The 22,972-nt window shown below is 42.2% G+C and overlaps 2 protein-coding genes across 5 annotated transcripts in view; one reads left to right on the top strand and one right to left on the bottom strand.

Annotated features, from left to right (window-relative positions):
- Positions 1–1,432: 1,432 nt before the first annotated feature.
- On the top strand, positions 1,433–17,567 carry zmynd11 (zinc finger, MYND-type containing 11). Of its 3 annotated transcripts, none has more exons than XM_062521899.1 (16): positions 1,433–1,576; positions 3,141–3,272; positions 3,501–3,660; positions 4,650–4,673; positions 6,340–6,501; positions 6,916–6,993; positions 7,252–7,344; positions 7,677–7,764; positions 8,138–8,193; positions 8,324–8,401; positions 8,542–8,660; positions 9,200–9,416; positions 9,991–10,059; positions 12,713–13,036; positions 13,679–13,864; positions 15,316–17,567. In XM_062521899.1, the coding sequence occupies exons 2-16, from the start codon at positions 3,157–3,159 to the stop codon at positions 15,436–15,438; spliced, it is 1,893 nt and encodes a 630-aa protein (XP_062377883.1). In that variant the 5' UTR covers positions 1,433–1,576; positions 3,141–3,156; the 3' UTR covers positions 15,439–17,567. The 3 variants fall into 3 exon arrangements, with proteins under 3 accessions (XP_062377883.1, XP_062377885.1, XP_062377884.1); XM_062521900.1 differs by lacking the exon at positions 1,433–1,576 and adding an exon at positions 2,139–2,236; XM_062521901.1 differs by lacking the exon at positions 4,650–4,673.
- Positions 17,568–17,569: 2 nt separating this feature from the next.
- The window catches only part of dip2ca (disco-interacting protein 2 homolog Ca), a 98,396-nt gene continuing 92,993 nt past the window's right edge, over positions 17,570–22,972 (bottom strand). For both annotated transcript variants that reach the window (XM_062521898.1, XM_062521897.1), the window contains 3 exons: positions 22,144–22,318; positions 20,912–21,035; positions 17,570–20,645 (listed from right to left, as the gene is read on the bottom strand). In XM_062521898.1, coding sequence (XP_062377882.1) covers positions 20,393–20,645; positions 20,912–21,035; positions 22,144–22,318 — 552 coding nt within the window. In that variant the 3' untranslated portion in view covers positions 17,570–20,392. The remainder of the gene's footprint in view (positions 20,646–20,911; positions 21,036–22,143; positions 22,319–22,972) is intronic.

Here is a 22,972-nt window from a genome sequence, read left to right on the forward strand (position 1 = left end):
TGTATCGTTTGGCCTTTTGTTGTGTTTTTTTGTGAAATCAGGACACTAAATAATGTAATGCTCAGGCAGCCTTCCCTGAATATCCGGCTTGCAGTACCATAAAATGTAATTAATTTGATTGATTGATATGATGCTGTCATGGCAGCACAGAGATTAGGTACTCTCACATTGGTTAACAGAAGCAGTGATTTCATGCAAACAGCAGGTCAACTTCAACCAACAATTTACCACTGAAAATCTGATCAATCAGAAGGACTCACAATGAGGACACATCGGTGACCCCCAAGCGACCACTTTAATCTCATACAAGACCATTTGTATATCGATACTATACCATAGTCTGAGACAGTAAAGAAATACTTTTTTATATAAATGTGCCTCCTCTCCAAAATGATCAACAATATATACAGTAACTCTGTAAATTCGACCACATCAAGTTCATGTTGACCCACCCACCACTAGATGTTGTTTTAATCTATCTGTAGGCCTGTTTATGACGCCTGTTGGTGTGTGGCTATTTTGTGCTGAATGTATGATCCTCCTTGTCAAAAAAGAAAGATATTCATGAAGACAGCTACAAAAAGGACATAATTTACTCCAGTTTATCGTGCCCTGCCTGTCATGTTTCTATTCTCCACTAGTGGGGCCCACCTCACAGTTTGAGAACCACTGGTATACAATTTAGTCTGTCGCCATTTCAAGCATATTTAATGTCCAAGGATAGATAGATAGATAGATAGATAGATAGATAGATAGATACTTTATTGATCTCCAAGGGAAAATTCAAGGAAAGGGCCTATAAGGGCCTATATCAGTATTATTTGGCATTTTAAGGAGCCTATATCCAGCATTTCAAAATGATTTGCTTAATAGCACATAGTTGAGACTGTAGGGAAGTTTATTTGCAGAGAACAGACTGGTATGGCACACAATTAACTAGATCTGTGGTCTCTCCAGCCGTCTTCAGCAATGCCTTTACGCACAGCATGTGCACTTAATTAAGGCAGAGTTTACAAGGAATCAAATGAGTAGCATGCCAATCAGCAACATAATCTGTCATGTAATGGATTAGGTTATCATTTATTCGTTTTCTTGAAAACTCTCCAGTCAAACATAAATTGAAGCTTCGTGCTGAATGTAGGATAGAAAAGATTAAGTCTTACCTGTACAAAAATGAACCAGGCTATTTAACTGCATTTTATTTGCAGAATGTATGGTCCTGTTCATTTTAATTAGCCTACATGAATGGGAGTGATAACCTAGTCACACCCTAAGTGTTCAAATAAACAACTGTCTCTTCTGGTATTTAAAAGCATAATTTACCTTAATAACAGCACAATTGTTCTTTAACACAGATAAAGGGCTGGAATAACCCGCAACTCTGCGTGCTACCACTAGAGTTCCCCATCTACAAAATCCAACCTGGCTTATGTTTACCCCCTTGAAGCGCTGAACTGTGGCCGTGCCTCAACCATTATTCTGACATATAACTCCCGGAAATACAAATGTAACCAGCCTTGTTTTGAGGACCTGAGCGAGAATATAAGGCGGGGCATTATTAATCTATAAGATTTCGGTAAGTGTGATCTTCAGTTCGACAATTCGCTTTGAGGGAAAGAAAATAGCTACAACCAAGTAGCTGGTCCTGTTTTCAACTGAGGGAAAGGAGTAGCAACATGGCGTCCCTTCTGCTAGCAAGAATGTGAGGCGATAAGGGATTTCCCTCCAATCGCGAACATTTTTTACATGTCGAAATAGAACGATTCTACCACAATAAACAGATGCCGAATACAAATGCGTATTTATAAATGTCTGTCACCTCATAAAAGACCCTGATTGTAACAGTTTTATGTACACGTCTTTGCGTTGTTGGCGACAGAGCCTAGCACAGGGTAGGGTAGGCTACGAGAAAGATAGTATCCCTTTTGTGTTTCCAAGATCACTCAAATTGCATAATGAATCATTTGGACCGAGGCCCTTCTTTGCTCAGAAATGTGCACACATTGCTTAACTCTTAATCCGTGAACTGACCGGGCACATATTGTATATTTTGAGAACAATGATGTGCTATCGGTTCTATGCATAGCCCTCAGTCAATGCACCATAATGCCTATTCCCAATCCATAGGCTACGTGCAGTAGTCAAGATTATATGTCTGGCTTTAGCTCCTGGAATATTCTTTGTTTCTTTACACTCCGCCCCGCAACATCGTCTCAACTTGGGCTACAATGTAACTGTAAGTTCGAAAGAAGCGTTATTGTCAGTTTCAGTTGTTAAAAAGTAGCTTTACATTCCAGTGGTATGAACATCCTCACTAACATTGCGTTTATCATGCTTAGCCCTGATATTTATGTGGAAATATATCTATAGCTAATACTGCTGGATGCTTATTTTAATGTAAAGGAAATAGCGGCTCATTCATTTATTTTATTGTGCCACATGTAATGTATTTTGCGTCCTGATGGCCTTGCCTGATGGAATGATATTGGAAGCGTGGATGTAGTTTTTTTGAGAACCAGTAGTCTCTTCCGGCGAGACTGACTGGGTTGTGACGCGGGTGCTTGCTCAAGCCGCTCTTTTTCGTGGCCTTCACTTAGTCAGAAACCGACATTATTGCCTAATTCTTACGCTCTTTCTCACGCTCAGTGTAAGAGGACTGTTGAAGTAGCCTAGAGGTTTTATAGAGATTTAGAAGACCAAACACAAAACTTGTAAAAAAAACAATCCCATATGTTTCAGGACTGTAGAGCACTTAGAACGGTTAGCTTCTCAAATAAACTGCACTAACTTCAGACAGATGACTTGTCCCTCAGCATTCTTCTCCACATGTGATTACTCCATGCGATTATCAAAGCCTTATGGAGGAGAGAGGGAATGTTTGTTTGTCTGTTTATTTATTTATTTACCATGAAAGGGCTCTCAGTGAGGAGACAATGTGTTGGTTGTAGAATATAGACAATAAAAAAGGTGTATTGCCTGATGTTACTTTTGGAAGTGGTTGTATTCATGATAGCATGAAAATACAAAACATAATCTTTTAAAAGAACTGTGTTTTTCTATTTTATCAAATGTTTGTGTCAAATTCAATTATTTAACGAAACACTTATGGCAAATTGTTGCCTTCCTTTGTGTCTTTCCAGAGTGAGCTGGGAAGCAATGGCGCGGGTGGTGAAAAAAAGGGCGGCCGACCCCAAAGTTGTCCAGTTTGTGTGGTCGGCCGTTGAGGTTATTCGCAACCAGAAGCAAATTGCAAATATGGACAGGATTTCAAAGTAAGTCACAAAATCTATTTCGTATCTAATCGTGTATTATCTAATACACCATTTGCACTCTGCTCAAGAGATGTCTTGACTGTGGTACATAGAAGTGTCACAGAAAAACTTAGTTACCTTATGACTGTGGCTGTGGGTTAAAGAAAATATTGTTGCATGGTCTGCTACAGTATGTACATTTCCGATGTGTGGACAGAGAGTGGAGACCATTTTCCTCCTTTTGTGCAGGTACCTGAGCCGGGTGTATGGGATGCATCCTAAGGAGACGGGCAGGCAGCTGGTGCTGGCTGTGAAGGATGGGCTGGTGGTGGAAACCCTCACAGTGGGCTGCAAGGGCTCCAAGGCAGGCGTGGAGCAGGAGGGCTACTGGCTTCCAGGGGACGAAATGGTGAGGCACTATCCTACCCTTCAGAGCTCTCGTCCCTCTGTCCTCACTAATTGCATGTGGGCCTGCTGGTGTGTGTGTGGGCACAGCTGAAACACCAGCAACATGGAGACGTGGTCCTCTTCGGCTGAACGCAAATGTGTTTCAGCTGTACAGTTATGTTGGTGATATTTGACATCACCCAATTCATTTCAGGCCAGCGTGGAGTAGGGATTTAGCAAGTGATGTGATATCCCAGTACAGAGATCCTGTTTGTTTCCATAACATGGTTTTCTGAAAATGCGTTTCCCCCTGAGGAACCATTTGTGTGTGTGTGTGTGTGTGTAGTGTCCAACCCTTTACTTCCTTCCCCATTTTACAGACCTCTGTCCAAGTCACATTCAGAAAAATGTTCCACCTCTTCCGCAACATACACATACAAGAATAGAAACAATTTCCATGACACAGTGTTTTAACTAAAGCCTTTTTAAATAAAGACTCTACATCATACATTTGGACAGGTTTGGTGGCTGTCATAGGGAACTTGTGAAACTGTTAAGTTAAAGGCAATGCACTCCACAGTTACCTTTTATCAGTGTCTAGGGACATTCTACCTTTACACGAGAGCACTGTCTCTCAAAAGAAATGGAAGTGTCAAAATTGAAAGATCAGAAGCTTTCAGAGGGAACCATGTATTTTTTTGTTAGCTGATTACCTATGGAGCTCCACTTATGAAATGTTATGTTGTCAGGCCAGGTTGTCTTTCTAGGCAGTCATGTGTGATTTATACATTGATTTAAGTTTAGAAATTCAAAACAGGATGATACCAATGCTTGTGTGTGTTGCGTCGACGTCAGACGTCATGAGCAGAGGGCGTGTTGTGTGTGGTAGTTTCACGAACTCGCAGCACGTTCCCGCCGGTAAGCGTCCGTGTGGTCGGCAGGTGTGTCTTGTTAGGTGCGTGCAGCGATTAGGATTTAAAACACTGTCTTTTGGATCACTTGCTATCACAGGAGCAGATGTCTGAGGGAAGCAAGGTATGTTTGGATTTTCATTTTTGTCGTTTTTGTTTTATCTTTGTTTTGTTTTTCTTTCTCTCTCCCTCTCTACACTAACAAGGCCGTCCCAGTAGCTTTTAGTCTGTGTGGTCAATTCACAGCACAGTTTTGGATTCAATGGAGCTTTTTTAAAAAGTCTATTCTATAATTTATTCTCTGCACTGTAAATGGGTGCAATTTCCAATTTTTTTTTAAAAAAAAGAATGAACACTGACACATTGTATCCTGAAATAAGATAATGTTTGAAGAAAAAAAAAAAACCTGACTCAAGTTTCATTGAATTTCATCGCTGTGCTTTATGGGACAATCTCAATGTGCCCTCAACTCCTTCTTGGTATTATCATAGCCCCTGAATAATGTTGTTGTTGTTATTACCGTAAGTATTATGTCTTAGATATCAAGTATTCTGCCTCTTTGCAGTTTCCCCTCTCACATATGCAAACAACGCTTTTCTTTTTTTTCATCGTAAAAGTACAGTGTGTAAAAATGTGCAGTACTTTCACCTTGTATGTGGTCACAGGAAAAAATAGACTGCAGACTGAGTGCACTGGGCAACAATGACAGTCTCTCTGTGACGGGCATACTGTAGTTGTGATCAGATGTGGTCTTACTAATGATAGTAGTTTGGGATGCTGTTGAAGTGTGTGTCGTGTGCACCTTGCATGCTGATGGTGGGGGACTTGGATGGGAGAAAGGAGGAGGAGGAGGAGGAGGAGGAGGAGGAGGAGGAGGAGGAGGAGATGGTGGTTGGGGAGGGAGCTTGTGTGGCATGTGAGACATTTTTGCCCTCCAACTCACTGTTTTCTCTCCGCTATGTGTACACCTTAAAAGGTCAATGGAAAGAGGTGCCCAGGGGTGCCTCTCATTATGCCTCCTCGATCCTCGATGCTCGATCCTCGAGGGGCGTTCCCACTGATCTATAACTAACACTGGATAGACTATCCCATTGTTTCCCCCCCATCATTCTTTATGTAGATCAGTGAGGATCGAGGCATCGAGGAGCGAGGGAGGACGTATAAACGCTACATGAAACGCACCCCTGGAGTGAGCATTCACCCTACCGTTCCAGTGCTTCTCATATACCACAATTAAGTCATGAAGTCTTCTAGCATTTGATCATGTTAAATTAGCATAGATAAGCTAACATAGTCTCGGGTCTCACTGGACTGTCAGGAGATGTGTATGTAGGTCTTCTATAATGTCTTACATACATCCAGCTATAGCACAGAATACAGGACAGGCACACACATTAGGTGTGTGTGTGTGCGTGTGCGTGTGCGTGTGCGTGTGTGTGTGTGTGTGTGTGTGTGTGTGTGTGTGTGAGCTTGGGCACAGACAAGTTTGTGTGTGTGTGCAGTGCGCATATCCATGTAAGTCGGCCATGCCAGGGATGCAGGGTCTAGCTGGCGGGAGGGTGGTGTATTTTTTTTTTTTTTTTTAAGTATATTTTTTGGGCTTTTGTGCCTTTAATTTTGACAGGACAGTAGAGAGAGACAGGAAGTGAATGGGTGAGAGAGTCGGGGTGGGTTCCGGAAAGGACCACGGGGCGGGAATCGAACCCGGGTCGCCGGCGTGCGGTGCAGGTGCCAGTTGCGCCACCGCTGGGGCCGAGGGTGGTGTATTACCCTGAGGGTCTGTGTTGCAGGAGTGGGAGCCGGAGAGCCACGACTGGTACTGCTTCGAGTGCCATTTGCCCGGCGAGGTCATGGAGTGCGACGGCTGCTTCCGCGTCTACCACATGCGCTGTCTGTCAGAGGAGCACCGGCCCAGGGACAGCAGTGCCCACTGGCAATGTGTGATCTGCAGGGTAGGTCAAGCCACTGGGCAGGAGTGTGTGTGTCCGTGTGTGAGTGTGTGTGTGTGTGTGTGTGTGTGTGTGTGTGTGTGTGTGAGTGTGTGAGTGTGTGAGTGTGTGAGTGTGTGAGTGTGTGAGTGTGTGAGTGTGTGAGTGTGTGAGTGTGTGTGTGTGTGTGTGTGTGTGAGTGTGTGAGTGTGTGTGTGTGTCTCTACAAGGGTGTTTAGATAGGGTGGCTATTGGCTAAAAGGGTAAGACCACAAAACCAAATACTTTCATTCTGGAAAAATCAATTGGAATCAAATTGAAAAGTCAAATTTGTGGATCAAGTGCCCGGTTGTGGATCAGGGGGCCCAGTGGTGCATGTAGACGGTTATGGATCACTGACTGTTTGTTTTGACTCCCTCGTTTGAATGTGCTCTGCAGGGTAGCAAGAAGAAGACCTGTTCCAAGCAGGAGATGATCACATACCTGCAGTTTATTGTTGGGCGAATGAAAGAGAGGGTGAGTTTTATAGGTGGTTTTCATTTCTATCTGCAGTTAAGAACTATGAAGAAAAACATTATAAAATGTGGCTATCTGACAGACTTAAAGGAGGAAGACAACATGTTTTGTAATATAACATTAAAATGTCTCAATTGTCAACAAAGCCTGTGTTGTGTTGGTGTTTAACACATGATATAAAAAGATGGTAGCAGGGTCAGAATTGAGGCTAATGTTTGTCTCGTGTTGATTTTTGCTTTGACATTTACCTCCCCTTAGGCCGTTGACCTTAACAAAAAGGGTAAAGACACAAAGCAGCCCATGTACAGAAGACTCATCCACACACAGATGGAGGTGGAAAACGTTCAGGAGGTGAGGAAGCTTGGAACGAGAATGACCGTGAGAATGAGAGAGCGAGAGCTGTTCAACTAAACGGATCTTTTCCACCAGATGATGATCATGTAGAGTTAGGGAATCAAAGTAGTTAAGATACGTTACTGCAGACCCCAAAGACAAGCTTTGAATATTTTCAGTGTTATTCATTACCTTTTGCCCACACCTTGTGTTATATTAGCGGCTAGGTTGTAGAAGTCAAGTTGTATGAAACCTCCATCACATCTCTAAATTCTCTAAATGGCACGGAGGCGGTGTGCAATGCCCTTAAGAAGCTTCAGACGTGTAGCTGTGTTTTATCCCTCCTGCAGAACATCACGGAGGGCAAATACAAGAACTTTGAGGAATTTAAAGCAGATGCTCAGCTCATTGTCCACAACACAGCCATCCTGTTTGGAGGTGAGGAGAATCAGTTCATCCGCAGATGGTTGTGTGTCTCCTTGTGTTCTGTGGCTTTTTTTTTTTTTTGTGAATATTCATAACTTACTATCACACCACACATGGAGGCTTAAATGATTGTTCATTGGAAAAGAGACATGACTGTTTCTGTGCATCTATTTTTGTATCCATCGTTTCCACTTCTTAAAAATCCTCTATTCTTCTGTGTTCAGTGGGATTTTTTCCCCCCACTTCACTGATAAGCATATAATATCCTAAAATTCCACCTAAAGTTTTACGCCTCAAATATGCCTTTTTTATGAATAGTAACATAAGAAACTTTAACTTATTCTTGTGTGAGGGTTTGATCTGAAGTGGTGACTTTTGTTCACAGGGCACAGTGATCAGACTGAAATTGCTAGAATGCTTTACAACGACACGTGTCACGAGGTACGTTGTGAGTGGGCACACGTCAAGTCAAGTCAAATAGCGCATTTTCCTGTGAAATCTGTGATTTTTAGCATGGCGAGGTGTGCTCTCGAGGTCCAACCCTCTCTGTGTGTCTGCTCTCTTTTTCCAGTTGAATGAGTTGCTGTTGTGTAAAAACTGTTTCTACCTCTCCAATGCACGGCCGGACAACTGGTTCTGCTACCCTTGTGTGAGTATCAGCACTGCGCTTTTTTTTGGGTCTGACGCACTGGCTGGAACACACATCCTCCTCCAGGCTCGTCTTATCTGTCTGTGTGTGTCCGTCTCGGTGTGTGCCTCTGAATGAAGGTGGTCCTCTGTGTCCTCCAGACTCCCACTCACGAGTTGGTGTGGGCCCGCATGAAAGGCTTTGGCTACTGGCCAGCAAAGGTCATGCAGAAAGACGGGAACCAAGTGGACGTCAGGTTCTTCGGCTATCAGCATCAGAGGTGAGTGGCGTATGGGAGTGGAGGACGGGCAGTTTGGTTGTGTCAACATTTCTTAAGCAAATCTCCTACTACACCCAGGTGGTTGTCTGTCTATTAATCATTGAATTCATCCAGACCTAACAGTACAACCACATCCACGCACACGTGTCCTAGTCAAATGCAAACAGTCAAATAGCCACCTGTCCTGACGTTATTACATGTCAACAGGTGTGTAAAGGCTTGGACAGTGGCACTGAGAAAAGTGCTGGAGAAAGACAGAAGTTGACTCTCTGATCATTCTAAATTGAATTGAGAGTTCATAAGTGGCAAACACAGAATCTTTCACCTTTCCTTGACCCTTTAGAAATTGGCAGGATATTAAACATGGAGATTATTACCATGAGATTATATATAAAAATCGATAAAAATCACTGCTTATTATTCACCACTTAAATACACTACTGCCTTTTTGATTTGAGCAGAAGCCTAATAGTTTACTCTGACTTAATCACTGTCAAGTCCTCTGGATAACAGCGTCTGTTGCCGTCTGTCGCCCCCAGGGCCTGGATCCCGGCAGACAACATCCAGCCCATCACGGTGAACGCCCAGCAGCTGCAGGTGAAGCGCAGCTCGAGCTGGAAGAAGGCCTGCGAGGAGCTGGAGATGCACCAGCGCTTCATGACCGAGGGCCGCTCCTGGAAGGGCCTGGGCGACGAGCGGCCGGAGGAGCGGCTAGACGAGGCAGAGTCCAGCATCTCCTCCACCAGCAACGAGCAGGTACGGGGGCCACGGGCTGCTGCTGCTGCTGCTGTGGCAGACTCCTGTCTCTGGCGCCATCTGGTGGCCGCTCGATGACATTGCACACGTGTTGTCACCCTTTGTTTCTTATGCTGCCATTTAGAGAATGATTACAGTAATTACGGGGATCTGTGTTTCGGCTTTGGCTTGGGATAAAAATGGGTTTTCGGCAGACGGCATATCTCTCATATTGCGGTGTAATTACAGAGACCTGATTTATGCGCGGAACAGGATGATTCTTTTTTTATTAACTGGAATGAAGGGGTCATTAGTCACGCCTCCTCTGACGACTCAGTCAGGAATTTCATAGGCTGATCACGCTTAATTAAGCCCGATTAGAAAGATACGTTAGCCAAGCGCTGTCGTCATCTCCATAACTGAAACACCCCTGAATCCCAAATGTGATGACTAGTCCTCAGTGTCCTTTAAATACTGGGTGGAATAAAACAAGATGTTTGGGGTAAAGATGGTGTAAACATTGTGTATAGTGCAGACTTGCAGTGAGTCGTGACTTTTTTTTTTTCTCGTGTTCTTTTTTTTATGTGCATCACAGCTGAAGATTAACCAGGAGCCCAAGGCCAAGAAGAGCCGTCGCAATCAACCTCCTGAGCCCAAAGAGGAGGTGTGTGTGTGTGTGTGTGTGTGTGTGTGTGTGTGTGTGTTTGTGTGTCTAAATTCCCTGATTATAAATGCATGTTTGTTTGCAACATGAATCTTTGTTTGTGTGTGTGTGTGTGTGTGTGTGTGTGTGTGTGAGAGAGAGAGAGAGTGTGTATGTGTGTGTGATTACTGTGATTGAAAGCCTGGCAGGTCCTTATAAAATGCCTGAAGCAGACACGAGAATAACAAGAGATAACAAGTGATTTGTGAACATATTCCCACTGAGGTCCATTTGTCAGCAAGGCACTGGCATAATACTCCCTTTCCTCCACTTCCCTTCATATAGGACTGGTAGTCATATAAAAGTAGTCACACTAATGCATGTGCCACTACATTCACAACAGAGCTGACACTACTGTGTCTCATTTTAGTTCATTAGCATGACATCAGGGTGACATCAAACGGATTATGAGCAGCGGTTCAGTATTGAGGGCACAAGATGGATTTTCTTGCTCTTGCAATATCCTGTTCCGCCTCTGCTAAACGATGTCCTAGTCCCACCCGCGCCCTGCACATTTTGTCCTGATTCCGTCTGTAAAAAATTCACAGGTGGATGTTTTCACAGGATGGGGTTTTCGGTCCCACTTGTACGCTCTCATGAAAATGGGCATTGCGTCAAAATCCCCAATCTTGTGTCTAATCATGCAACACATGGGTTATTTCCTGTGGCTCTAGTGTAGACGCAAACAGCATGTAGTAGAATCTAATTTTATATTTCTATGTATATTTATGTTTCACATTATAAACTGTGCATATACATATACACTGTGTGTGTGTGTGTATGTGTATATTCTACTTATATATATGTATGTGTGTGTGTGTGTGTGTGCACGCATTCTACGTGTGTGTGTGTGTGTGTGTGTGTGTGTGTGTGTGTGTACGTGTACATTCTACATGTGTGTGTCTGTGTGTACATTCTACATGTATATTTATATTGTACATGGGTCCTGTGAGGGTTGTCTTTCTCTGACAACTGCAGATGCTTCCACACTCAAAATGACTAACAAAACAAAACAAAACAAAAAATCAGTTTAGAGTCGAGAATGTGAATGAAGAAAGTTAGTTTCTTTATGCGTTTTGTAAAGACACTGTATGGGTTTAACTATGTATCTTTTGGTGGGACATGTCCCCTGGAATACTGAGAACATTTTGATTTGTTATGGTTATGGTTATGGTTATTTAGCAGACGCCTTTGTCCAAAGCGACATACAAATAAATAACAATACAAATTAAATAACAGTGAACAATTACAAAAAGGGAGAATAGCAATATTATCAATAAACAATCAATTAAGCACTAACCTAATGAGAAATAAAACAATGAAATGAGAATTGCAATCAAATACGTCACTCAGTTAATTATAACAATAACTATAGTATGGTATGGCTAAATTTAAGGACAATAGCAGAATAAATGTCAAATTCTAACAATGGACAAATTATAATAAAACAATACTATTATACAAACCATAACACATAACAAACGCTCAAAAGACTAAGTGCATATTAAACAAATATGCCTTAAGACCCCTCTTGAAAGATCCAAAACTGTTGCTGGAACGGAGAGCACTGGGCAACTCATTCCACCAACACGGAACCACTGAAGAATAGGATCTACAGTTTGACCTAGCAAGAATGGTTTGTCGACATAACAGACGCTCCTCAGAAGATCGCAATGGGCGGTTGGGAATGTACATCTTGATCAAAGAACTGAAGTAGCTAGGAGCAGATCCAGTCAGTGTCCTATAGGCCAGAGTGAGAGATTTAAATTTAATATTAATTTTTACAGTAGAAAACTATGTTAACATGCCCCGTCTATAAACACTCTATGTTAACATGCCCCGTCTATCACCACGTATCAGTGGCCTTTCTGAAGGCATGAGACAATAAGAATGACAATTAATAATGTTAACGTGACGTTAATGCTTGCATGATGTCATAATAAATGAACCGGCTGTGATTAAAGTGACAAGTGAACATTGACGTGTGGAGAGTATAACTGGCAAACTTCAATAGCAATCAGTCATTCAGTTTTGCCTGGAAACAGCTTTTATGCCGTCCGTTATTACATTAGAACCTATTATGAGTTAGTTGGGCAAAGATCATTATTCTTGAGTGGAGGAGTAGGCTACCTTCTGACTCTCATCTCCTGCAGTGCAGTGGAGGTGGTGGAAATTAGTTCAAAGCTGCACTGATATTACAGCAACCTCAAAAAGCGAATGACTCAAGTTGAGTTAACAATTTCCTTTTTCACTGGCTCGCTGTGATTGGGTATGATGGCATTTGTTTTATATTGTTGTGATGTGATTCACGATTGCATGAGCTTGGAATGACGCAGTAGTAGCGTCATGGATTGTGCCGGCGGCTAAATATCTCACGGTGTGACCGTTCAACATAATCATTAACTTGGTGTACTTCTACTTCACAACGAGTGGCAGCCACTATTGCTGAGAGTCATATTTGTCTTTTCCTCTGTAAAAATGAATTACAAATTAATTTACACACACACGCACACACACACACACACAGTATGCGTTCCAATGTAGAAGGCCCCTTTACCAGGTTGTACCAGGTGTCCTTGTGGTTGGGTGATCGTGTTCCTCCCTCTTCCTCCAGGAGCCAGAGCCTGAGATGGAGGCGGTCAGCTCCAGCCAGGAGATCCCCACGGCGACGCCTCACCAGCCCGAGCGCCTGTCCGTCTCCACGCAGACCCGCAAGACGGGGCCCTCGTCTTCCTCCTCCGCCTCCTCCTCCTCCTCCTCCTCGGGCTCGTCGTCCGGGCCGCGCATGCAGCACCGCTTCACCCAGACGGTGAACGAGAGCAGCTGCCAGAACATGTGCCACGACAAGTACACCAAGATCTTCAACGACGTCAAGGAGGTGATGAAGTCGGAGAACAAGCGCGAGACCGAGCGCCTGATCAAGGAGGCCACGGAGAAGGTGAGAGGAAGCCCACCTGGACCCTCAGGCCACAATAACGATTGTTAACGCAAACCTGGCCAATAAAGCTGATTCCGATTCAGAATAATCTATTGGTGACCGAAAACAGTGCCGTTATCAGACATGCAAACTCCTCAACTTTTGGCGAAATTCGCCGTTTTGAATCCAAAATGGGTGACTTACATGATGCGTGCTGATCTGATGAGAAACTATTGGATCGGCAAATGTGAACACAAATAGGCAGACTATTAGTATAGCAAAGGCTAATGTGACAGATGAATTAAATGCTCTTCATTTAATGCGCGAAGAGGGCCATTTCCCTCTTTGTGCACTCTTCTCACCTTTTTCCCCCCTGACCAGTTTGCATGCCTGTGTTATATAATGGTGAGATTTAACATGAGGTGATGGATGATTTGGTCAGTTTTTCTAACCGTATGAAACCCTGCGGCACAAGAATCTGTTGCGTTCTTGTAATGCTTCTTTTGAATCTTGTTTTAAAGTCACAAGCACAGACAAATGCCATGACATTTTAATAGCTACATGTGCCTGGCGAGGGCAGATTTAAGAGCTCAGTGTCCTCTGAGATTACTCAGTCAGGCATCTCATGTGGCCCGTTCTCTCTCTATCCCCCCCCCCCCCCAGCTGCGGACGGAGATGGAGGACGAGAAGAGGCAGGCGGTGCAGAAGGCGGTGGCCAGCGGCCAGGCGGAGATGGACAGGAAGTGCAAGCAGGTGAAGGAGAAGTGCAAAGAGGAGCTGATGGAGGAGATGAAGAAGATGGTGAACCAGCACAAGCAGCTCATCTCCCAGACCAAGAAGAAGCAGTGGGTGAGTCACGTCTGCACACAGCGGTTGATCTTATTAACGTTTTAGATCATAGTATTTGCATAGACACAGAGAGGAGGCAATATTTCCAGACATCTATAGCTTCCATAATTCAGAGCAGGGCTGTAGTAAACCAGGGTTGAGGAATTATGAGATTGTGAGACCTGTTGTCGTTTGCAAGAAGCAAATGTTGTTTGTGTCTTTAATGAGGTGGTGGTTAGTTTTTCTTTATCAAAATTGATTTTAGTATGCCAAGCGTATTTGTAACATTATCTAGCTTTGAAAATAAAACAAAAAACACAATCATAAGCCAATGTCATTAGACACTTATATTCATTTATAAATTTGTCTTTGAAATGTTTTGTAGGCCCAACTATTGTTGATGGTGTTGCCTACAGTACATAATCTGTTTTCTAGGCCTCATCATGGCCACAGGATATTTAACATGTGTCATACTATTGCCCATTCTTCAGAAGCTGTAGTGCTCTGAACATTTCTCAAAGATAATGGCATACCCATCATTACTTTGTCTCTCTGTTAGTTCATAACCAAGCCACGTCCGTCTGAAATCTCCATTGCTATCAGTAATGCTGATGTGCCAATGGCTTTAACCACTGACTTTTTTTTATTATTACTATCCTTTTGTATATAGTTTAAAAGTATGTTTTAGATCTAAAAATACCTGTGGTCTGACCCTCGGTTACCTTAGCAATGAGCTATAGACATTAGGCAGTATAGATTAAGAGACAGTCATGTCTAATGCGCATATTTCCTGTCAGTTACTAGAAGTAAACACTTGCCTCTGCCTCTGTGTTCAAGAAACCTTTGAACCTCTTTTTTTTTGCCTCTGGTGGTATTATTGAGATCACTGCATAGATAAGATGTGTCTGATCCAAAGCTGGCTTTGAGCTTGCTGTGACTTTAAAGACTTCAAGTATTTTAAGGACCCTTGCAATAAAAAGCCAAATTGGCAAAGCTGTAACTGCTGTGAGGTTCCAAAAACTTCTGTTTATGAAACATAGAGCGGAGACTTCACTATAAAATGCATTAATTAATCCGGGACACTAGTGACTAAAAGTGTTTAAAAGTTGATTCAGAATTCTTAATTTATCCTTGGGGTAAGTGGGATAGAATGAATTTAAAGTAGCATTTAAGGAGTTGTGGGGAAAAACTTTCAAACTAATATCTCATACGTTGAGAACCTTTGAAGTAGTGGCACAGCTAGCTATGATAAAAACTTGTTAGTGTGCTAATATGTGTGTCTTGGACATGCAGTTGACCATATCATTTTATTTTTGTTGAACAAGTTGTAAGACTTAACACAGGCTTATCAAGACTCATCACTGCCATAATGCATTGTGTCAGGCCTTCACTGGAACTCAGAGTACTGTTGTTGACAAGATTCCTTAAATGAGTGAAATGTGACGTCTTGATGTTGTCTTTAACTGTCTTAGTGCTACAATTGTGAAGAGGAGGCCATGTACCACTGTTGCTGGAACACTTCCTACTGCTCCATCAAGTGTCAACAGGAACATTGGCATGCCGACCACAAGCGCACCTGCCGCAGGAAGAGATGAGCCGCGCCAACGACTGCCCCCCACCCAACCACCCACCCATCAATACCCCTCCCACCCACCCCAGGCCCCAGCCCACAGACCTTCCGACAGCCCCCAGCTTTGCACGCCTGAAGACTGTGAGACTCATGACTGGGTTTGTTCCTTTCTCACCACAACTCAATGCTGGCGTCCCAAGGCCCTGGGAGGTGAATCGGCTGTTTTTAAAACCGTTTTAAACAACTATGTTGCTTTCAAAGAAATCACGGTCACAGGAGCGAGGAAGACCTTTTAGACATTTGGTGGCGAGTGTGGACAAGATATAGGTGTGGACCAGGTGTGAATCAGGCTCCTGTCCCATTCTTTTAACAGTAATCATGAAAAGGTGCAGATTCAACATTCAACATCTCATTAACCCTGGCTAGATCCCTTTACTCAATGTAAACAAGATTTTTTTTTCTCCATCGAAGAAAATTCAAATGCCTTTTGCTTGCCATAAAAGTAGTCGGGGAAAAATTCAGTGCAAGATGATCTTTGATCAAATGTATGTGGGGGATTTTATTTTGATTTTGTTGTAAGGTGGGCAATGTTTGCCTCAAACATTGACTTTGATGTTTGTAAAAATAGTATTTTTTCCTAAATGGTTTGTGCTCTCACAGTTTTGGGAACAGGGTGATGATGGCAGGTTAGTTCACTTGCCTTTAAAAAAAAAACAAGCTAAAACAATCTTCCATGTCTGAATATGCACATTTCATGTCCCCCCTTTAAACATGATTTTTTTTTTTTTAATCTAATGAAAATAATCTCTTTTGGATTCCATGACTGGAAAGATGTTCCGAACTGTTTGCTGAGGTTGAGTGTACAGTGATTTTTATTTTATTTTATTTTTTAGATTTGTATAATACATCCTAATTTTTAGTGTTGCTTGTGTATTCTTCCTCTGCTTGTGAATCCAGATGGTTCTACAGTTCTTTTTCTGTTCTATTTTTTCCTGTCAGGTCATAAAGATGTGTGATTTTTTTTTTTTTTTTAAATTATCATGTTTTTAGAAAACTCATTCACTGATTACAGATAAAAAAAAATCATGACAAAGTAGCAGCAGGCTGCGGGTGGACCAGTGTAACTGACACCAACTAGTAAATTAATGATTTTTTTTTAAAAAAAATAATGACCCGTTCTTCTCATTTTTCTTTTTTCGGTTAAACAGTTGAATTGAAATTGTTGATGCAATTGGATCATGTATTGGGCTGCACGGAGAGAGGACTATGGCATGTGCAAACTGATGATGGTCACTGCGGCCCATGAGTCAGTCCGTTGAGGCAGAGCCATTGGTGGGGGGAGGGAGCCAAGAGGCGGGAACACTTCAGCTTGTCCATCGGTGTTGCACAGGCTCCTCCATGGGTGCCTTTAGTTTCTGTCTCTGTGAAGCACTGGGTGTGTGTCCGCTGTGCTTGTAGACTGTACAGCCAAAGGTCCCCCCCCCCCCCGCTCTATTGGTTTCACTCTGCCGCCCACCCAACCCCAGACCACCCCATCCCACCCCTTGCTCTCCCACCTCACCGTTGCACTACATGTAAATAAATGTTTGCCACTAAACGTGAACATTTGATGCCGTTTGCACGTTAGTAGCATATGTACATTTCATGAATGCATTAACTATGTATTTTATAAAAGTTCAATCTGTAAAAAAATGAGTATTTGTGATTTTTAAGGTGGGGAACTCTTTGTATTCCCGTCTGCATGAAAAGTGGGTTGTATATCTTTCTTTTTCTTTTAAAAGTTTCTTACTTTGACTTTCATTTTATTTCACATTTCCTTGATGTTACACTTTTTTGTTTTTTCTCATCTTTTTTTTTATTTTTTATTAATATATATTTTTTAATTCCTTTGGATCCAATCCACTTTTTTTTAAACTTTAAACAGAATTTCGTTAATATTTATGTGGGGAAGAGAAATGACTACTGAAAAGAGTATTCACAACCCACCAGCCTGCGACATGGTAGTAGCGCCCCTTTTCTTCCCTTATATGCATCTGTCTGTACAGTCTTACCCCTCTCTGACATTTCGCTGTGAGATTCCCCCTCTTGCATTTACATATGTAATAGTACTCTATGTATATGTACAAGGTACAATAAACATATCATCCACAGGTATCAATGCGTTTGAAAATCTATTTTAGGGTGTCTCTTCGAGGATACAACATCTCGTAGTTAAGTCAGTAGATTTGCATCTACATTGAACGAAAATCACAGTTTTTACCAATCAAAGCACTTTATTGCACCATATTTTGTGAAGGTTGGCCGAAGCAGGCTCCTATAAAAGTGTCATTGAATACTTTTTATGTGTACAAAACAGAATTTAAAACACACCTGCACCATACAAAATAAATCTTGTTCTTTTTTTTCTTAAGCTTTTTTCTTTTAAATGTAACCAACAATATTTACAGACACCATGCAGACTCTCTCACGTAGTAAGTCTAGATTTCCAACCAAAGAAGGAAATAACGTCACAGGTCGGAAATGATGTGCACCTTTTTTTTCTCTTTTCAAAAATGGGAAAACATTTCTATTTTTTTTTTTGTATGGGAATGACAACACTAATGCTATCAAACACATATGTTAAGACTTTTGTTTGTTGTCTTTCTCAACAGAATGAAACAAAACATTTGCATTTTCACCTTAATAGTTAGGTGCCAATCCAGTTCCCATACTTAAAAACTTCCATCACACTAGAAAAAGGGGGAAAATAGGAAACATGATTTTGACATTTTTTCTTTTTATAATTTAGCTCATCCCAATGTCAAAAGTCACTGACTGCAGCAGATCCCAATCAACAATGCCACCATGTTAGTCATCTACATATCACAGAAAAACAGAATCTGGTTCACGGGAGTGACCAGAAGAAATGACCACCAGGTGTCTGCAATTAATTGTTGTTCCCATGACTGATGTTTGCTATAAAAAAAAAACACAAACAAAATGAAACTGATGTAGCTACACATACATAAACACTAGTTTTGCCATTGTTATTTATTTTAGTCTCATAGTAGCCTTAGCCTATTATTCATCTTTGGGAGAACTGCCCTCTGTAAAGTGGTTAATTCAGACATGACTGGCTCCTCTTTCTTTAAAAGCCTACTGTCAAAAACCCCTATCAGTAAGAGATCTGGAGAGCTTTAGACAAGTAAGACACTTCCACATAATCATTGGTGAATATGGACCATGTAGCTACAGCGACATTAGACAAGACGTTCACATGCCACATGTCACCTTGACTACTAGCACAGTGATTTTGGAGACAGACCTGTGTCATAAATATCTTTGAGCTGCTGTATCTTGGATCTGGTTAGAATTACAGCACCGCATAATTCTGACATCTTTAAAAGACGCTGTTCATCAGTTCCTTTCCCAAATGATCATCTCTTGACAGAAGCTAATGAAACATTAAACAAAAATGTAAAAAATAAATAAGAAAAAAAAATCTTGGAAAAGGAATATACATGAAATGAGATGGACGGCAAAGTGAAATCAATGACGGTTAAAACAGAAAAAAAAATACAATCAGCAACTCACAGCATATGAGGTTGTGATGCGAATCTGAATTATGTAAAGCAGAGTGTAAACAGAATTCCAGGCACATTTTTAAAGATTCTTTATCACTCGATAAGGGCATAATGATAGACTTTTTCCATCTAAAAGAAACACACACACACACATAGATATTTTGACCCCAGCAACACACATTTTCTGTCAGCATTCATCATACTTTTCACCTTTTTAAAACATCTGGTTTCTCATATTTCTCCATATTCATTGTAATTGGAATCAGATTGATATTCATGTCTGTGTGTAACTCTCAAAACTCACTTTTGCCTATGACACACACCATGCAAGTGGGAAGTACTGCATTTGAAACTTTTCATTGGTGATTCCTAGGTCTTATTTTGTATATATATTTATATAGATTTGTATATATATTTATATTTTTACATATACTTGATGTGATACTACTCACTCAAGATGATACAATGCTTTGTTTTTTTTTTATATTAGCAATATTTAATGAGGAAAACATTTTCAAATGTCTTCTCTCACACACTTCTAAAAAGAACAAAATAAATAAGAACTATTTTCTGTACATAATTACACAATATCAACTGGACTTTGTGTTTACCCTAAGCTTTGTACAATGATATTAAACATGGAGGAATCGAAAATGCAGGGATCTTTTGCACCCCAGCCAGTTGGGGTTAGGGACAAGTACATTTAAAGAGAGCAAAAATCAGAATGTCAAATTTTGCAGATGAACGGTTTCAACATACATACAGATCCTTTTTTTCCGTACCTCCTCTTCCATGAAAGAACCGAATGGGTAAGTTTTGCTTTGTTACGTGTATACTTCCAACACGCTACTCCAAATAAAACTACCAAACATAAAGTTACACAGTTTGCCACGGTATGTCGATATATATATATATATCTTTTTTTCTTTTCAAAAAATACCCTTCGCCATTGACTAAAAATGAGCGAACGCCAGCAGTTACATTACATGAAAACAGCCACACACAGTTTGTTTGTTTTTTTTCTCTCAAAAAAATAAAATGCAATATTCAAAACAAGCAAAAAAAAGCAAGTTTTACAACGGGGGGGTTGGGGAGCGAGTTCTTCTTCCACCATAGAGAGGAAAACAGGAGCAGCCTTTTCTTTCTTTTTTTTTCTCAAAGCCATGCAGTTCCCATCCAAGACCTGTGCTCTGTCTCCTTTGAATATTCAACATTGCCAATGATCCTCTGTTCCCATTGGTTTCTCTTTGATAGGGGTTCTCTCTTCCTTTTGCTCTGTCTCTCCCCTGAAGAAGACCCAAGAGGTCATTTGCAGTCTTGCGTAAATAAAAAATAAACATACACACACCTATACTCATTCACCACACACACACACACACACACACACACACACACGCACACACATCCATACACAAGCTACATGTTATAGGCCACATAGATGGGGTCCAGTTGGTCGGCCAGGAAACCATCCCGTAGGTGCATGCGCTGCTTTTCGCCGCGCGAGTTGATGGGGATGACGCCAATGTCCACCACCACCACCACGCCCACGATCAGATAGTGCTCCTCTAGGACGGCGTTGGTCACCAGCGGCACCAGGTCCAGGGCCTCCTGCTCCGAGCCCTCCAGCTCCACCACCACCACCAGCAGGTTGGTCCAGGGAAACACCGCGCTGTGGGCACACACAGGCACATTTGACACGGTCATTCAGGAGGCTGTGCAGTTATGGACATGTTCCTTGAGCTAATGACAAAATACAGCATAGGATCATTGGCGTGTGTCACTGTTGATAACTTCGAACCCTTCAAAGGTCTATCACTACACACACCTGATTTTAGCTTAGTTTCAGAAATACAGAATCGTCAACTTTTGTGTCACATAACATGTATGTAAACCCTGATTTCAAATGTAACTGATGCCTTTAAAAGAGGAACCTACCATTCTGTGATGCTCTTGTGAGTGCGTATGACGGACGTCTCGATGTCGATGGGGTGGTACCTCATACCCCGCAGCTCCATGGCCTCATCCAGGGCCCCGACCACATACAGGGCATCGTGCCTCTCTGAGGGACGGACAACAGAAGCACACAGTCAGACTACTTACTTATATCATTCTCCTGAAAAATGATCTCAACTCATCAGCTACTGTATTTATAAGGATTGTGCCATTCCAATGGGTTAAGTAACATGCCTTGTATTTCATTTCTTCAGCACCAGTAAAGAATTCTACAGGCAATCAGGTTTTCTGATGTAAGCTGACTTTGATCCATTATCGTTCAGTAATTCAGGCTATACGTGCCCATTTAAACTGTACATAAGAGCAAGAACTGAATGCAGGTTCACTAAGAGCTAAGTCTTTGAACAAACAATTACACATCCAAAACCAAACACTGAACAACCACTCCCATTTATGCGGTCATATGGTCGGAGCTATTTACTGTGTGGTTATTTTTAGGACGATTGTGCTCTCCCAGACAATAAGTCATATCATCTTAGGTAAAGAATATTGATCTTTTATCATTTAATTATAATAATAATAATGTAATGTTCTCATAATAGGTCTAGAACACAAATGCAATCAGTTGGTAAGTGAGGGGTTGGATGACTGGGTGGAGAGATATTAATCTTATAACATAAAGCAAATTTGTTTGAGTTCCACTTGTAAAATGTGAGCAGCCTGGCTCCCTCCCACCCTTAAAAGCGCCCTAATTCCTGAGACATTACTGCTTTGCTTGATAAGGTGAAGAGGGTTCTCATTGTTCTGAACTGCTGTTGGGGCACCAGCCCTTCTGTAGGTAATCACATCAGCACCATTTGTTCTAAATATCTTTTGAGGCTATCCTGGCCAGCCCGATCTGCCGGCGATTCAGATGTAGCATTGCAGCTTGGGCTGGACATCTGCACATTTATCTCTATTGCTTCCTGTCCACGTTTGCTGTCACAAACGGGCTTATCCACCAGGCACACCCACGTCATTGGTCTGATTGGTCATTTGAACTATTCCCACTGATCACGCCTCTTGTGCAGTAGAAATACAGCGCAGGCTCCCCAGACTAAGGTTCAATCCTAAAAGATTGAGCTTAGTCTGGTGATAGCCAGACTATTGGTGTGGCCCAATGTCACACAACTGCCTGTGTCTGTGAGCATTGAGAGCATCACGTGCTGAGGTACCTCCACTGGCGTCGGTCAGTTCGGTCCGCCGCAGAAAGCCCAGGTAGCCGGTGCGCGCCCACACCGTCGCAGTGTCCCCGAAGCTGAGTCGCGAGGTGAAGTGGTCCGACTGGAGCGCCTCGTCGCCGTACACGGTGAAGTAGCCGCTGCCGTTGTGGGCGCTGTGCACCCAGATCTGATGGAGGACGGGGAAATATTTATGAGCATTTGTGATTGCATCTGGTCCATTTGGCTTTCGTCCAAAGTGACAAAAGGCGACACATAAATCCAGGCTTCCCTGGAGAGACGATGGAATCGCACTTAAATAAAGACATAAAGCTTAAAATACGGGCGTACTCAAACAAAAAGCGGCAGCAGTGATGCCAAGGAAAGAGTTACTTTTGTGACCGCAGTACAAAAATCAGAGCCAACCGGCATCTGGGGAAACCTCAAGACAGATGGCCAAAAGCAATTTGGTCCAAAGACACGAACACTGGACTTTATGGTAAAATCTGTGCCATATTTGGAGAGGAGTCAACAAGGGCTTGGGGGTTTGATGGGTGTGTCAGAAAGCGGAATGTAGATTATGGTGGACTAGACATTTGGCAGCACACATGACAAATTTCAGCAGATTATCAGACAAAATTTCTGTTTCAAAATCTGCACATTTGTCAGGAAGCTGAGCCAAATCAAAGTAAAGGCCACACTGTAGGGTGCTAAAACTATCAGGGGCAGGATGCCTCTCATCAGAGAAGAGTGGACAACTTCACAGCCCATGGGGAACTGAGGACCGGAACAGCAGTCAATGACCCTGAAGTATTGAGAAGGACGTACGCTATAATACAGGACG

The sequence above is a fragment of the Sardina pilchardus genome, chromosome 19 (assembly GCF_963854185.1).
Source record: "Sardina pilchardus chromosome 19, fSarPil1.1, whole genome shotgun sequence".
NCBI lineage: Eukaryota > Metazoa > Chordata > Actinopteri > Clupeiformes > Clupeidae > Sardina > Sardina pilchardus.

What these genes read in the sequence shown, in the direction of transcription:
- zmynd11 (XM_062521899.1), top strand. Translation starts at nt 3,157, where the DNA reads ATGGCGCGGGTGGTGAAAAAAAGGGCGGCCGACCCCAAAGTTGTCCAG. An exon ending in AATATGGACAGGATTTCAAA is followed by an intron (nt 3,273 to 3,500) that starts GTAAGTCACAAA and finishes CCTTTTGTGCAG; the next exon opens with GTACCTGAGCCGGGTGTATG. An exon ending in CTCCTGAGCCCAAAGAGGAG is followed by an intron (nt 10,060 to 12,712) that starts GTGTGTGTGTGT and finishes CTCTTCCTCCAG; the next exon opens with GAGCCAGAGCCTGAGATGGA.